General features: G+C 41.9%; 1 protein-coding gene across 2 annotated transcripts in view; it reads left to right on the forward strand.

Annotated features, from left to right (window-relative positions):
* Positions 1-9,143: 9,143 nt before the first annotated feature.
* The window catches only part of PGBD5 (piggyBac transposable element derived 5), an 81,259-nt gene continuing 74,573 nt past the window's right edge, over positions 9,144-15,829 (forward strand). For both annotated transcript variants that reach the window (XM_087882943.1, XM_034428367.3), the window contains exon 1: positions 9,144-9,882. In XM_087882943.1, the coding sequence (XP_087739069.1) occupies positions 9,180-9,882 (703 nt within the window). In that variant the 5' untranslated portion in view covers positions 9,144-9,179. The remainder of the gene's footprint in view (positions 9,883-15,829) is intronic.

Genomic DNA, 15,829 nt, shown 5'->3' on the forward strand with positions numbered 1-15,829 from the left:
TGTTAAAAAACACTGGGAACCACAAAACCCTTTTGACATCTCTCTCTCCCTCCCTCCCCTCTCCCCCCTTCTCTCTCTCCCTCTCTCTGTATCTCTCTGCCTCTGCCCCAGCCGCTTTTCTGTCCCCCGTGGTTGCCCTTACCTTTTCAGGCCAGGCGAGGAGTGACTGGGAGGGGAGGGTCAGGGGCGGGGCCAGACAGTGGTGGGATCACCTGACAGGGAGCCACAGCAGAGGGCCCAAAGAGCCGCATGCAGCTCCAGAGCCACAGGTTGCTGACATCTGGCTTAGATGGAAAGAGTTTGTTTTGAACTAGATGCTGTTGAACTGCATTGGCTACCAGCTGGCAATTTGAAAGATGTTGGTAAACAGGTAATGGACTCGTAGTTGCCTGGTGTTGCCCCTTTTGTTGGATTTTTCATTACCAGGCAAACTTTACCAGATTTTAACTAATCTTCAATTCCACCTCCCTGCAATATATGGTTAACTTGCTTGGCAATGGGTGGGTATAGATGGTTCAAACAAAAGCCATGCAATTCATCTTCATCTGCTGCTCAGCAATTCTTGATCTCCCATGTTCTTTTCTCCATCATTTCTGCTGTTACAACAAGTTCTTTCAGTTTATTTTCTTTATTATTCTTATCCACCTCCTTTATCCAGGCTGCATTCTTGTATTTTGCTGGGTTATTCCATAGCTGCACCCAGAATTGCACTGTTTTAGATCCCCATTGGTTTATTTTAAAATTGAATTTATTTTATTCCTAAAATTATAAAAAATCTCTTTTTTAAAAAAAAGAGAGAGAGAGAGAGAGAGAGCAATTTAGGACAGGGAGCCTGCTGGAAGGTGTCTATGGTATATTGAGGCTTGTCAGCATCACATTCTTTGCTTGGGAATCATGTGATGGACGTGTGAAAATTCTATGATTAATTATTGTGTGATGAGAGATAATCTGTAGCATAATCAGAGCGAAACCTGGAAGTGACCTAATTTGGCTATCATCACCAAGCTCAGAAAATGACATGGTAGGTCATACTATAAGTCTCAGTTCATAAGAAGAGTGGGAAACCAAAGCTGACAGTGATGAATCTTTGCCTGTTCTCTGAGGTGACCTCCAGATATACTGTTATTACCACCCCTGGGACTCAGTATAGCCCCCATCCCAATTCTCCAGCTTCTTTGAGAAATAATCATTTTGCTTTCCAAATCAACCTTAGTTGATCCTTAAAAGCAGCGTCAGACTAAATAGTTAGCGCTTCGATGAGAGTCACCAGGGAATCCCAAGGCTCTAATTTAGAGCTGGGAAATTGAGAAAAAACACCTGGTGCCTAATCAACAGTGACTGATTTCAAAAAGCTAAACAGGGTCAGAGCTAAGAAGGCTCTGCAAACTATTTCTGTATAGAAGTCAGTGTCCATGTGATTACCAGGAGTCAAACTTAAGGGAGCCTTTATGTTTACCTGCTTTCCAAATTGTTCTTTAGATCAGGGTTGTCCACACAAGCAAGAGAAGCCCCATCCACACACACAGGGGATCCAAGCAATGTGTGATCCCCCTCCCCATGATCTGCGGAAAAATCGTCCGCCATGGAACTGGTCCCTGGCACCCACAAGGTTGGGGGACACTGTTTAGATAGCTGCTGAGATAAATTAGGATGAACAATATATTTGGGCCCTGGAAGTTACATGATCTCAGGTGATATCAGCCTCGTGAGGAAGTCCAGACAGGAAGCAAAACCAGATGGACTAATTCTACTTTGTTGTATGGTTATATTAACAGAAACTTACAAGTACCGTACATTTTTCCCCAGTTGCCTTTTTCAGCCTGGGGAGAGGGACTCTAGTCACATCCTTCTGCTGTCTAAGCTGCCTCTTATCTGACTGCTCCCCTGACTGTGACACTTTCCCCTGTCTCCCAAGGTCATTCCCAACAAACCATTACAGATGATGGAGCATTAGGTCAAAGTACATTGATGATCTTGACATTCCCCAATGACTTCCTTAGCTCAGGTGTATATGTTTAAATTTAGGTCTCCCTCTTTTAGGTTGAAATCCAAGACTCACCTTCTATTGAATTAAGTAGCAATTTTCATCATACTGGCTTCCAACTAAATCTTTTTATACCACTCACACTATATAAAGAGCATCTGGTGACAGAGTCACCAGTCATTCTTCTAAATGCAGCTGCCCTTCCTTCCTTCCTTCCTTCCTTCCTTCCTTCCTTCCTTCCTTCCTTCCTTCCTTCCTTCCTTCCTTCCTTCCTTCCTTCCTTCCTTCCTTCCTTCTGTGATACTGAGATGGTACTCTAGAAATGTGAATCTGTATCTACCGGTATGCAAATAGAAAGGAGAAGTAGATCCTTCAGATCCGCTGCTAATTCTTTTCAAGAATGAATAGATATTAGAGAATCCTTGAAAATCGTTCCATTTATTCCACACTGCATTTTTTCCCCTGACCAGGGTTTTAAAATAATTTTATGTTTTGGAAAACATATGTTATTGATCTGATTATTTAAATTGTATTTTGTACCCCTTCTTCCGGAGGGGGGAGGGTGCGTTTACCAGAGTTACAGTGAAAAGAAAGCAAAACTACTATAAATAAATGAATTCCAATCTCTTCTGGTTTTTTTTTTTTTTTAATTTGATTTATATGCCGCCCTTCTCCAAAGACTCAGGGCGGCTTACAATGTGCTCAGAAATAGCCTTCATCCTTTTGTATATTTATACAAAGTCAGCTTATTGCCCCCACAAACTGGTTTTGATGAGATGATATTTGGGGTACTGGAACCAGTTTTGCCTGTATATTTTAAGATTGATATTAACAACATTGAGTGTGTTCTGAAAAGGATGTATAACATGGTGAAGAATCTATACCCGTGATGGTGAACCTATGGCACTCGTGCCACAAGTGGCACGCAGCACCCTCTCTATGGGCATGCGCACCTCCCGCTGGCCAGCTAATCATCAGGTCTCTGCTGCACATGCATGAGGGGGTGGGGAGTGTGCGTGGGGTGCACATCAGTGGTGGGTTGCCCCCGATTCAGACCGGTTCTATAGAACCGGTAGTAAAACTGGCGGGAGGCTCCGCCCACTGACCTTGACATCATCAGAAGTGATCTGCGCATGCGCAGAAGGCACATGTGCGCGATCCCGTTGCGAACCAGTAGTAAAGGTAAGTAGAACCCACCCCTAGTGCACATGCATGCGGGGGGGGTGCATGCCGTATGTACGCGCATGCGGGGGGGGTGAGTGCATGGGGCCGTGCGCGCATGCATGGGGGCCATGCATGCATTACATTTTGGGGGTTTGAGCACATGTGCACACACTTTGGGCACTCGGTCCGGAAAAGGTTAGCCATCACTGATCTATACCAAGCAGGATTCTAGGGAAGAACCTGGATAGGATGACTGCATGACTGAAGATCCATATCTGTTATGCATATTTTTAAAAAGGTGAGGCTTCACTCTCAAAGTTGCAGTTGGTAGTTTGATTTCCCCCCACTACCCCCACCATATTCCCCATGGATAGCCCTGGGGCTAATCATGGGTAACAGGCAGAAAAGTAACTTGAGGGGAGCTATAGGAGCTGTCATCAAATATCTGAAGGGCTGCTACAGAACAAGAAAGTTGTTCTTACTTGCCTCAAAGTACAGGAATAAAAGAATCGAAAGAGTGCAGATTTCAGTGATGGGGTGGAGGGAGCGCACAAAGCCAGAAACAATGGTATTACGTGCTAGAATACCAGGGAAGCAGAATAAATCTCTTTGCTTTGACAAGTGAATGAGATGATAGCAAGCCTTTGCAGTCTTTAAATAGTAACACTTTTCTGGAAAAGTGTTTGGAAGTATACTTAAAATCTAAAGGTTGCATTTTTGGCTGGCAAGTGTTATTTTGCTAAAATTCAGGGTGTTTCAAACTTTTGACAGGCAATTGTTCAGAGTTCAAACAGACAGCGATTCAAAGAGTTGAATGGCATTTGTTTTCAGTGAAGAATATAGAGAACTGAAATCATACCCTGTAAATTTTAAGTGAAACTTTATTATTTGTCTGTTTCTCTTGGGTGCCTGCATTGTTATACATTTTTAAACCAAAGTACTTTTTTGAGTATAAATAATAGAAAAGCAGCTTAGTAAGAGAAACGTGTAGCATCCTTGCATCCGAATATTCATCCAGAGTGTGAGAAATGAATAACTGTCATTTGCCCTCTTTACAAACTTGATTGGCTGCATTGTATGGCACATCATTGTATTCATTATGTTGATATATTGGAATTAAATAGGAAAACCTAAAAGCTACATGTTGAATCAGCAAGAAAGCTAGCTTATAAGAAGCATGAAAAAAGTGATTTGTCACAAAGATAAGGTTAATCCACGAACAGGATTAATAAAACTGTGCAAGAAGGAGCATGCACACTCCCACTATCAACCTAACAGATTACTTAGGTTTACACAGGGACATTTTACTATCTCTCTCTCTCTCTCTCTCTCTCTCTCTCTCACACACACACACACAACTATCTGAATCAGTCCATAGACATGGAAGATTGGAGGACTATTTCTGAAAATGTTGTTGTGCCCTTGTCCTATGATTTTATCAGGTGTCATTTAGAATCAGACTCTTCTCCAAGCTCTCCTGATTGACAGTGATTCAAGGTTTAAGACCTTAGGTTGCATCATATCCCATCCTTACTTTTTACACCATCGTCTTTCCTGAATGAATTATTTCATTCATATTTCACCTTTCTAGTCAATCAACTACAAACTATGTCTAACAATATAAAATTATAGAATGTAAGGATGGGATGGGATCTTGGAGATCATCTTATCCAACCTCCTGCCCAGTGCAGCAATATTCTAGCATGTCTGACAAATGGCCAATCCAACCTCTAAATACTTCTGGAAAAGGAGAGTCCACTACTTCCCAAGGTGTCTGTTTCACAGTTGAACAACTCTTGTCATTGCCATTTGTTTTCTTGACATTGAACTAAAACCTATAATATTCCTTTTTAGTTTAAATCTATTCTTTCTTGTCCTGCTTTCTGAAACAACTCTGAGTAATTCTATCTTCTACAAGACAGCCTTCTAATATATGTTGACAGTTATGTCCCACCGCTGTCTTATTTTCTCCAGAATAAACAAACCTGGTGCCTCCACTCATTCCTCAGATGGTTTTCCTTCCAAGCCGTAATTGCTATACTTTGAACATGCTCCACTAGTGTGATGCTTAGAAGTGGTTGCAGTGTTCGAAATGCAATCTAACCAGGGGTGGGTTCTACTTACCTTTACTACCGGTTCACAACGGGACCATGTGCATGCACACGCTTCGCTCACTTACGCATGTGCACTTCTGCGCGTGTGCAGAAGCTTCCTGACGACATCCAGGTCAGTGGGAAGAGTTTCCCGCCAGTTTTACTACCAGTTCTTGCGAATCAATCTGAACCGGGGGCAAACCACCACTGAATCTAACCTATGCCCAGTCAAGAGGAAAAATGACTTTTGATCCTGATAACACACTTTGTTCATGCCAGCTGGGGTTATATTCATTGGTTCACTTGTTTTTACAGACCTATCTTACCGTTGGTTCATGTACAACTTGTGATCCACCAAGACATCTCAATCCTTTCCACAATTTTGCATTTGTTCTTATTTAAATGCATCTTACTTTTTTGTCCATTAGTTTAGCCTAGCAAGATCCTCCTGAATCTTCTAAGATGTTCACTCTTTCCTCTTTCTTTGTGTCATTTGCAGATTTGGCAATAGTATATTAACCCTTTGTTCAAATGATTTATGAATATGTTGAACTGAACTAGGCCTAGAAAAGAAATCTCTGATATGCCACTCAATATTTCCTTCTTTATGTACAATAATGCACATTCAAATTTAAAGATTTTCAAGAAAAATATTATAAAACATACATAAAATCAATACTGAAATTAATAAATAATTAAGCATATGTAAATAGGAATTTTCAACATAGGAAGGGTTTTTTTGTTTTAATTTAAGATACGTTGTTTGCAGAAATGAAAAGTTATAGTTTCACATATCTTTATTTCCAAAAAATCAGTCTGAAATTCTGATCCAAGAGGAGAAAACATAAAGGGGAGGCAAGTGTTTAATATTCTGGGGGAGTTAGAAGCTAAGCTTGGATTGTCTTAGATATAATTATGAATTTACTGTTTCAATTTTGTATAAAAATTTATAATTTGATATCACTAAATTGGGATCAGAATTGATCATGTGCATAAATACTTTACAACTCTCCTCCCTGTCTTTTGTGATAATCTGTAGATTTTCCATGGATATTCCAATAATCTTTATTCATCCCTCTTATCTTCTTCCCCTTCTTGAACTTCCCTGAGTATTGCTAGGCATGGTTGTTTTTCCTGTCCGTAATCTGCTTGCATGATTTTTTTCCTTGTTGATCCACATCCCAAGGGAGCAATCAGTGTTTTACTGATTGTGGTTGTGGTTTATCCTTAGTTTCATTCATGCTCTTTTGACCTTTCCGGCAAATAGAGTAGAGTAGAGTAGAGTAGAGTAGAGTAGAGTAGAGTAGAGTAGAGTAGAGTAGAGTAGAGTAGAGTAGAAGAGAAGAGAAGAGTTGGAAGGGACCTTGGAGGTCTTCTAGTCCAACCCCCTACTCAGGCAGGGAACCCTATACCATTTCAGACAAATGGTTGTCCAATCTCTTCTTAAAAACTTCCAGTGTTGGAGCATTCACAACTTCTGGAGGCAAGTTGTTCCACTGATTAATTATTCTAACTGTCAAGAAATTTCTCCTTAGTTCTAGGCTGCTTCTCTCCTTGATTAGTTTCCATCCATTGCTTCTTGTCCTGCCCTCAGGTGCTTTGTAGAATAGCTTGACTCCCTCCTCTTTGTGGCAAACCCAGAGATATTGGAGCACTGCTATCATGTCACCCCTAGTCCTTCTTTTCATTAAATTTAGTCATACCAAATTCCAGCAACCATTCTCGATATGTTTTAGCCTCCAGTCCCCTAATAATCTTTGTTGCTCTTCTCTGCAGTCTTTCTAGAGTCTCAAGATCTTTTTTATATTGTGGCAATCAAAACTGAATGCAGTATTTCAAGTGTGGCCTGTATCAGGAGTTCCTGCTCCCACCAGCATTGCTGTTAGGGTTACTGAAGCTTCTGAGTCTTCCCACTACATCACAGTTGTAATTAAAATGTAGGAAGAATAATTATTAGGGATAATAATGAGGGTGCCGTCATCAATTTGTTTAAGAGAGATCTGGATTTAACTAAATTGCACTAAGAAATTTATCTAATTTTCAAGTTACTTAAATTTTAAATTGATTATTTTGCTTAGTGATTTGTTTGTTATTATTTAATGACTTAAAGTTTAAGTTAATTAAATTTCAATTGTATGCTCTTCAGTACGTTGTTCCTACCCCCCTCCCCCACCCATGGCTGAATATAGCAAGATCAGATCTTATTTCAGCCTATAAGGGCTAGAGACAACATATGTTGTTGTCATTATTCATTATTATCTTGGTTGGTTACACAGTCAGTCAGATGTTTAGACTAGATTTGACATTTTTATCCACCTATCGAGTCCTTTCCAAGGACCTGGGATAGTCAGATGTTGTTTGATGGTGTTAAAGGTACTGTCTATTGCAGCTCTCTGTGGGAGCCCCTGCCCTGTGGAATGAACAGCCCCAGGAAATACGTAAGATCTCCGACCTCCGTGTATTTCACTGTGCCCTCAAGACCCTGCTGTTCCGCCAAGCCGGGCTATCAATGTAATGATTTTTAAATTGGGTATTTTAAATTTTTGGGGTTTTAAATCTGAGCCGAAATTATGTAATAATTTTAATTAATTTTAACTGATGTCTGTCTTTGTGTTTTTAATAGGCTGTACACCGCCCTGAGTCCTTCGGGAGAAGGGCGGTATAGAAATAAAATTATTTATTCATTTATTTATTTATTTATTTATTTATTTATTTATTTATTTATTTATTTATTTATTTATTCCCTATAAAATGCTTCTTTAACCTTCATCCCATATTTTAATTTTATATATTGATTCTGTAGTTACCATGTAGTAACTGAGAGATGCAGGCAATTTTCAGTGAATCCTAAATTAATGCACAGTAATTTTTTTGTAGGAAAACTCAGAGCAATTTGGAATGGGAGCTCTCTGATTCATTTTAGACAAATAGCTGTATCTGTTCCAAAGATCTGGACTTCCTTCATTGCAGCCAGGAGTTCCTAACCACTAGCACTGTGTTTGTAAAGTACAGACCACTATATGATAGAATGGTCATTGCCATTCTTGAATATGGCTATGATCATTTCCCCTAATGGTGCCAAGGTCTCAGCTTCTGTGGTCACTTCCAGATCTCAGCTTCTTTGCAATCTTTTTGTTGTTGTTGCTTTAAAATATGCTCTGCGCTCTCTTTGTCCTGATGGTAAATTAGTGACACTCCTGTTTACACCACCACGAAAGTAACTCGAAGACCCTAAATCATAGCTGAGTGCAGCATTTATGCTTATAGATGCTTTTTTTCCGAGGAAGTGGAGGTGACAGGATGGTTATTATTGCCAGGCGCGTGTCTTACGCTGCTGTTTATGCATGCTATTTTTCTAATTCTTTTCTGGCTCCAGGCATGCCTCCTGCTGGGTCCTGCTGCTTGCCGTCTTCCTACCTGAACATGTGCCAAATCTTTTAATAATCGGCGGTGATCTCAACCTCTTCTTATAATAATTACTGTAATTACCGCCTTAATTCATAAATCTAAAAGGGTCTTGCGGTGGGGACTCCAGGAGTTGTGGTCTTCAGCACCAGAGCGGCGGACAGCTCCTTCCAGTAGCGTTAAAGGGAAAAAAAACACCCCAGGAAAGACGCTAAGCTCTCTCTTCCCAAGATAGATCCCACGGAGATCCGGGAAACTGGCCGCGTGGAGAAAGGCACCAAGCAGCTTTAGCGCATGACTCGGAGTTAATGAGCCACTTGCAAACTTCTCGCGTTGGATCAGTAGACTTTGCGCAGCCTCCCGTCTTCCCCCCCCCCCCCCTCAAAACCAACTCTGTGATTTTAAACGGCGGAGATCCTCCCACTTGAAGGCGGGGAATGGGTGGTCTCAGGGCATCGGGAGCGCTCATAAAACCCCACCTCTCGTTTTAGGACTGCAGCTGTAATTGGCTAGATGAGGAGGTACTGGAAGAGATGTTAAGCTGGCTGCTTCCACCCATGGCTCTCCACACACACAGGGGCGGGTGGTGCCGGGGAGAGCGGGAGGCTGGGCTCCGAGGTGGCGGAGGCGGTGGAGGAGGAGAAAGCGGTGGCGGAACCGATGTTTCCTCAGCCTGCTTGCCTACTTCGGTGACCGAGCCTCTCCTGCTGCTGGGTTGCTGCCTGCGGCCGGAGGATCCGTCCGAGCGAGGGCGGCTGCTGACGCCGCCGGTGGAGATGATGGCGGAGGGCGGCGGCGGCGGCGGCGGCGGCGGGCAGCGGCTCAAGGCGCTGTCCCTGCTAGAGGCAGCCCGCTGCCGCTACGAAAGCCTGCAGATTTCCGACGATGTCTTCGGGGAATCGGGCCAGGACAGCAGCGGCAACCCATTTTACAGCACCACCGCGGAGTCCCGCTCTGCCTCCGAGGAAGAGGAAGAGGAGGAGGAGGAGGAGGGCGAGACCCCCGAGGGAGGACGCAGCCATCGGGGCAGGACTGGTGGACGCCAAGGCTCCAAGGCGCCGGCAGCGGAAGAGCAGGAGGAAGAGCAGCAGCACCACCACCAAGTGCCGGGTGGCTTGGAGCCGAGTTTCCTGGGTCCCGCGGAGCAACAGCAGCGGGAGGAGGAGGAGGAAAGCGAGAGGGGCTGGAGCCAGAGCCTGCGGAACACCCTGACCCCTTCCTTCAAGGATAGCAGCGGTAAATCGGCTCGCGTCTCTGAATGACTTGGCCGGTGACTCAGGATGTGTGGGTCCCCTGTGCGTGTGTGCTGCAGAAGTAGGGCTCCTTGTTCTGGAGGAGTGTGGGAGAAAGTGGGGTTGACCAAACGAGGCAGTGAGAGGTCGCCCGACCCCACCAACCCGATACTTCAAAAGCATCCCGGAACTCTACCTTTAGGGGGAAGAATCTTTGGGTTAGGAAAGACGCCCGGACTCAATGCTGGGATAGACTGCTTCTCCCCATTGGGTTATAAAGAAGCAGTCCTTTCCTTAAATCAGTTTCCCTCATTCCTGTGCCTTCCAAATGGTTTGGACTCTAACTACCATCACTCTTGGCTCGTTGATCCATAGTCATGGTGGCACATGGTTAAGAGTGGTCTAGCTCAGATGGAGTGGGGGGAGGGGATGGCTGCCTTAAAGGGTTGCATTCGCTTTATTTCCACGGAAGTGTAGCTTGTTCTGGCGACCCTCTGTTGCGTTGGTTGTGGTTGTGTTGCCTCTGCTCTCTTTCTGCAAGTGGAAAGAGCCAAGAAGGGGTTTTTGTGGAAAAGCACAGCGGTGTGGAAAAACAGGCTCCTCGATTGTAGTCCTTGTCAGACTACATTGTAGGAGTCAGGGCAAGGCTCCTTTATGGGAGAAAATTGTGCAAGTGTAAGAAAGAGGCAGATCTCCTGCCAATGCCACTGTCACTGAAATTTTATTACTGTAATTTCAAATCAAAGTGAATATAATTCAGTGATATAAAATGGGGAAGTAGGAAATAATCTATGTGTCCAAATCTACTTCGAAGGTAGATCTTCAAAGTAATTGCAAATATATAATGGGTTGCATGCATTCTGAAGTGCAAAAATCCTGGGCTACTGAGCTGCCTGTTTTTTTTTTTTTTTTAAGGGATGTGACACTATAGGTAAAGGGACAGCCGTCTACCATAACTCCCCTCAGTCTGTTAGTCTCACATATGTCGGGGCTGCTGGCAATTCTGCTAGCTATAATCCAACATAAATTTCAAATAATCTGCATCTTCCAAGTATAACATGAACTGTTGTGGGGACTTTTTACTGCAAGTACCTGGGTATTCAGCAGCTGAGCCGTGCCAGCTAATTGTAAAGAATTGGGCAGTAACCAGCCGTAAACATCTGAATATCTTTTGGGCATCTGTAAAGAATTTTGGATCTCCAGGATAACTGTGACAGCCTAGCTCTGAATGTCTAATGCACTCTAGCTTACTGAACAAATTCTTCATTTTTTGCCATTAACCCTTTGAGAGCTGGGGTCAGAAAAAAAAAACTGCAACTGGCTTTTTAGCTTCAGTTTTTTTTTTTTTTTTTGGTTTCAGTTTAATATTGTCAAGAATTTGGAAAGGTTTGCCTTTGGAAAACAGTCTCAGAAACTGACAAATCACTTTTTCTTACTGGTAGTATAGTCAACATGCAAGTAAAGCAGGGATACATTTGAGAGTAAGGAGTTGTTGCTCATTGCTTTTGACAATTAGGGGTTAAGTTCTGCAATTGAATGTTCCTTATTTGGTTGCCAGGAAGATACAAGATGGTCATATAATATATAGCACAGAGCCAGCTTTTTAAATCATCCTATCATGATCTGGTTTTCCTCCAAAACAAGCATATAGAGCCAAGAGTCATTGAATAATGAACTATGAGTTATAAACATTCATGCATGAATCAGCCATAAGGATAATTATGAAAAGTAGAACACATGATGCAGGATTCTGGCATTTTGCACTATTGCACAAATTGTAGATTTTTGTTGCTTTCACCTGGGCTGTATGTAAAAAAAATATATCATGGAATTAATGTATATAGCTTGTTGATTATCTACATCAGATGAGACTTCCAAAGATACAAGTTACGAAAGTCAAAGTTAGATCAGAAACCTATGCACAATTCTTAACTGGGTCTAACAAATACCGCATCTTACAATATGTGCAAGGCTAAATGTCTTTGGAAGGTGATAGTTTGGGTGAGTGACATTTTTATTGTTGTGTTTTGCCATTTGCATAATGCACTATCCCTTATAATGCATATCCCTTGGAGCGTATGCACCAAGACAAATTCCTTGTGTGTTCAATCACACTTGGCCGATAAAGAATTCTGTTCTATTCTATTAATTATGCTGAACATTCATTCTGCTTAGTTATAGAATAGTGAAGACTTTTGAACCATAGAAAATGATAAAAACAAGTACAATAAAGCCTCTTTTGATTCCTGGTGATTTTATAGACACATCTGTGAATTCTTAGCCAACGAAGTGATTTACTACTGCTTTCATCTGAAAGTTTTTCAAAATCATAAATCTAGCCAATATATCTGGAAGACTTGAATTGTCTGTTTTACCCTAGTATAACCAGGACCAAATCTGCTTAGCTTCCATGTCCAGAGAAGTTTAACCAGGTGCTGCCACCTGCTGAGGTACACTTGGCAATAGATTTTTAGAAATAAGCCTCTTTCAAACTGGTCTAGTATTTATTAAAATTTTGAAGAGCAAAAATGCTTTGTTTTCAGAAAATTATTTTTTAGCCGGTAATATTTTGTTCTGCTATTTTTAAAATAAAATATACAAGTGTGGGCAATGGCATCTCCAGATTTGGAAAAAAAAATGCAAAGCTAGCCAACAGCACAGAAAACATATACAGACACACTCCATAGAGAGCTCTGGCTATCCTAGCCCAGGACTGGGAGAGCAGTCAGTTTTTTAAGCATCTGGAACACCATCCAGGTGGAAATCACCAAGATCTCAGAAAGATTCTAATTCCAGAAGACAGATATTGTTTGACAAGTAGACATGCTTCCTGGTTCCTGAAAGGCAACTTAATTTAACTGAAGGGGTTTGGAATGTGCAATCCTACTGGTTCATACTGGCTGCAGTTACATGGTCCCTCAAATAATTGGGCCCAATGTCATGCAGGGCTTTATAGGTCACAACTAGCTCCTTGAAATCACAACTGGCAGCAAATTTGAAATCAGTGCAGCTCATGGAACATATATCACTTGGGCATACTGAGGCATGCCCATCATTGTCTGCACCTTTGCATTCTGGACCAGTTGAAGCTTCTGAGGGGTCTTCAAGAGCAGCCCCATTGAAATAATTGAGTAGGAAGAGATTACTCCCTGAGTGACTGTCCAAAGGGTCTACTGATTCAGGAAAGAGTACAACTGGAAGTGTGCAAAGACTCTTTTGCCCATAGTTGCCACCTGTTCTTCAAGGAGGAGCTTTCAGTCCAAGAAGACACCCCCCCCTCAGACTGTGCACCATTCTTGCATAGATAAGTGATACCCTATCCAAGTTTAAAATGGAACTTCCTTGGATCTAGTTGACACTAGCAACAGCTACTTTAGTCTTGACTGAGCTAGGTATAGTTTTTCCATATCCAAGCATTGGGACAGAGCTTTGTCAACTTCACTTGGCTGGCCTGGGGTTGAAACATATAATTGGGCATCTTTAGCATACTGCTTATAGCAAACCCCAAATCTCCCTCCCCCCCCCAATGTCATGTAAATTGTGAATGAGGCGTGAGGGTCAAGTCCTGTGATACCCCACAAAGAAGAAATCTAGGGAGCAATATCTCCCTATCCCTTTAATCAACACCAACTGGAACTGACTGTGAATGAAGGAAAAGAATTGCAGTAAAGCAATTTCAAAGTCCTGGAGCTTAGCCAGAAGGTTAACATGGTTGATGGTTTTAAAAACTGCTGGAGAGATAAAGGAGCATAAGGATGGATGTACCAGCCCCATCCTGGCTCTGCCACTGATCATCGGCAAGTATAACCGAGGCTGTGTATTCTAAATTTAACTGAAATCTAACTCAAACAGGTCTAGATAAACTGCTTCAAGATTTCTTGATGGCTGCAGCATGATGTCCTTTTCAATAACCTTCCCTTTTGTACCTGTTTTGTATTGAGATGCATTGGACAAAATTTTTTTTTTTTAAATGCTCCAAGGAACTTCATATTTATTTACCCCCTAAACATGGGACATAGCTCAAGGAACATACTGTGAATTTGTTTATCTATGCTTGAGGAGACTAACTCAGATAAGATGAAGCTTATGTAGGCTAACCTTATATATACAAGTTTTCCCTATTGCCGTTAGGATTGGCTGGAGTCCAATCAAAGTGTATATCAAAATGGGAACCTGTCTAGACATTTTGGGAAGGCTCCTTTAACTCAGGCAGGCAAAGTCAGCGGTTACATAATTGCTGTGATTGCAACAAGGCTGTAGAGCAACAGATCAGGAACTGTACTGTACAGCCCTATGAAAGCCAGCCTTTCATTGGAGTGGTAACTTAAGGCTCTCCAGATGTTGCTAAATTGTAGCTCCTAGCAATCTTCACAATTAGCCTTATTGGCTGTTGCAGTGGGGAGTCCTGTTTCAGCAACATCAAAGTGCCACAGGTTTACCCCCACAGGTTTTGGATGGCTTTGTGTGTGTTGTGCTTTCATGTCTTAGAGCACGAATAAGCCAATAAAAACATAACCCAACTCTGGAATTTAGTTATAGCCCACCCCTTGTGGAATATTAAAATTTGCCCTTTGAACCTCAGTATGTTCAGAAAAAATATAACCTGTTGATTTTAATTACGTTTACTTCTATTCTTCATAAGGTAAAACCATGGATTTAGTAAAATTGAGGACTGGAAAACATTCCGGATTGCATGAATTTAAGACAGATTTTATATTTGTTTTTGCCTGAAAAATACTTTGGAATTGAGTTAGATACCTCTTGAATCACACAGCTTTCCTCTCTTCAATTGCCTCACTGAATGGCAAAATGGTATTTATGGTCAACTGATACTTTCCTTCTTTATACTTATATTTATTTGTTTATGAAACATATATGGCCACTTTGCTTATGTACTGTAACTCTGGGTGGCTCCCAATGTGAACAATAAAAGAAGTAACAAAAATCAGCATTCCAAAAAAGTCCAACCCCTGGTGGCCTCACTCCATAAACAATAATAGTTTCTGGACTGTACAGCTTTACCCTATCCCAAGAGAAGAAGCCAGCTTTTTCAGGCCTTCCAAACGACTAAAAGTGTAAGGGCCTGCTAGATTTCAGGGAGGAGACTGTTCCACAGGGCAGGGGCCACTACTATTGGTAGGAAGGTGCACTGCTTACATCCTGTTAGATGACATCTTTTAAGAGAAGAGACCTGAAGGGTCCACCTTTTCTGATTAAATCAGATTTAGAAAGCAGAGCAAGTTAGAAGTACCACAACAAATGAGCAAACTAGAAATCAAACAAACAAACAAAAAAAAAAAGGACTGCATAGTGAAAAAGTTTTTAGAAGTTTATGAAAATGATTTCTGTATTAGGACATGTCTATTCTGGAGGAATACAGTGTGGCAATTGTGGTTCTTTTTAGCTTCACAAGTCTGGGGGATAGGTGGTGGAAACACAGTGGCCAGCCCCACATTATCTAATGGTTGTATTTGCACTCACCTGAGGTAATTATTTACCCAGGTATGCTGGCAGCATACCACCACCAATGTCCTGTCAGATGGAAACTTGGCATTTTCTACATCTTTTCTCTTGATGGATGGGAGGTTGTTATTTCCTTCTGTTCTGCTTGCTTTTACTTTTGAGGGGAAATAAATAATGGAGATTTCAGGTGTGTACTTTATGTCAACAGTAAAAAGGAGCTCCTATAGAACAACTCTTATTTCACAGGATTCCTCCAGGACTTATTGCTGGCAGCAGGAAGAAAAGGTTAATTCTGTTAACTCTTACTTCCCTGGTTTCATTACCTGGCAGACTGAGATTGGTTAGTTTCTCCTCAAAGAACCCTGGACTCAAATAATCCTTTTTTCATTCCCTCACTGACTGTATGTAAGTATTTGTACCTCATGCTGAAAGCCAGTTTGTTGTAAGGGCTGAAGGCCAGAAACTTTGATTCTTTGAGACTTTGAGTC

Source organism: Pantherophis guttatus, chromosome 1, assembly GCF_059756535.1.
Source record: "Pantherophis guttatus breed Tessera chromosome 1, ASM5975653v1, whole genome shotgun sequence".
Lineage (NCBI taxonomy): Eukaryota > Metazoa > Chordata > Lepidosauria > Squamata > Colubridae > Pantherophis > Pantherophis guttatus.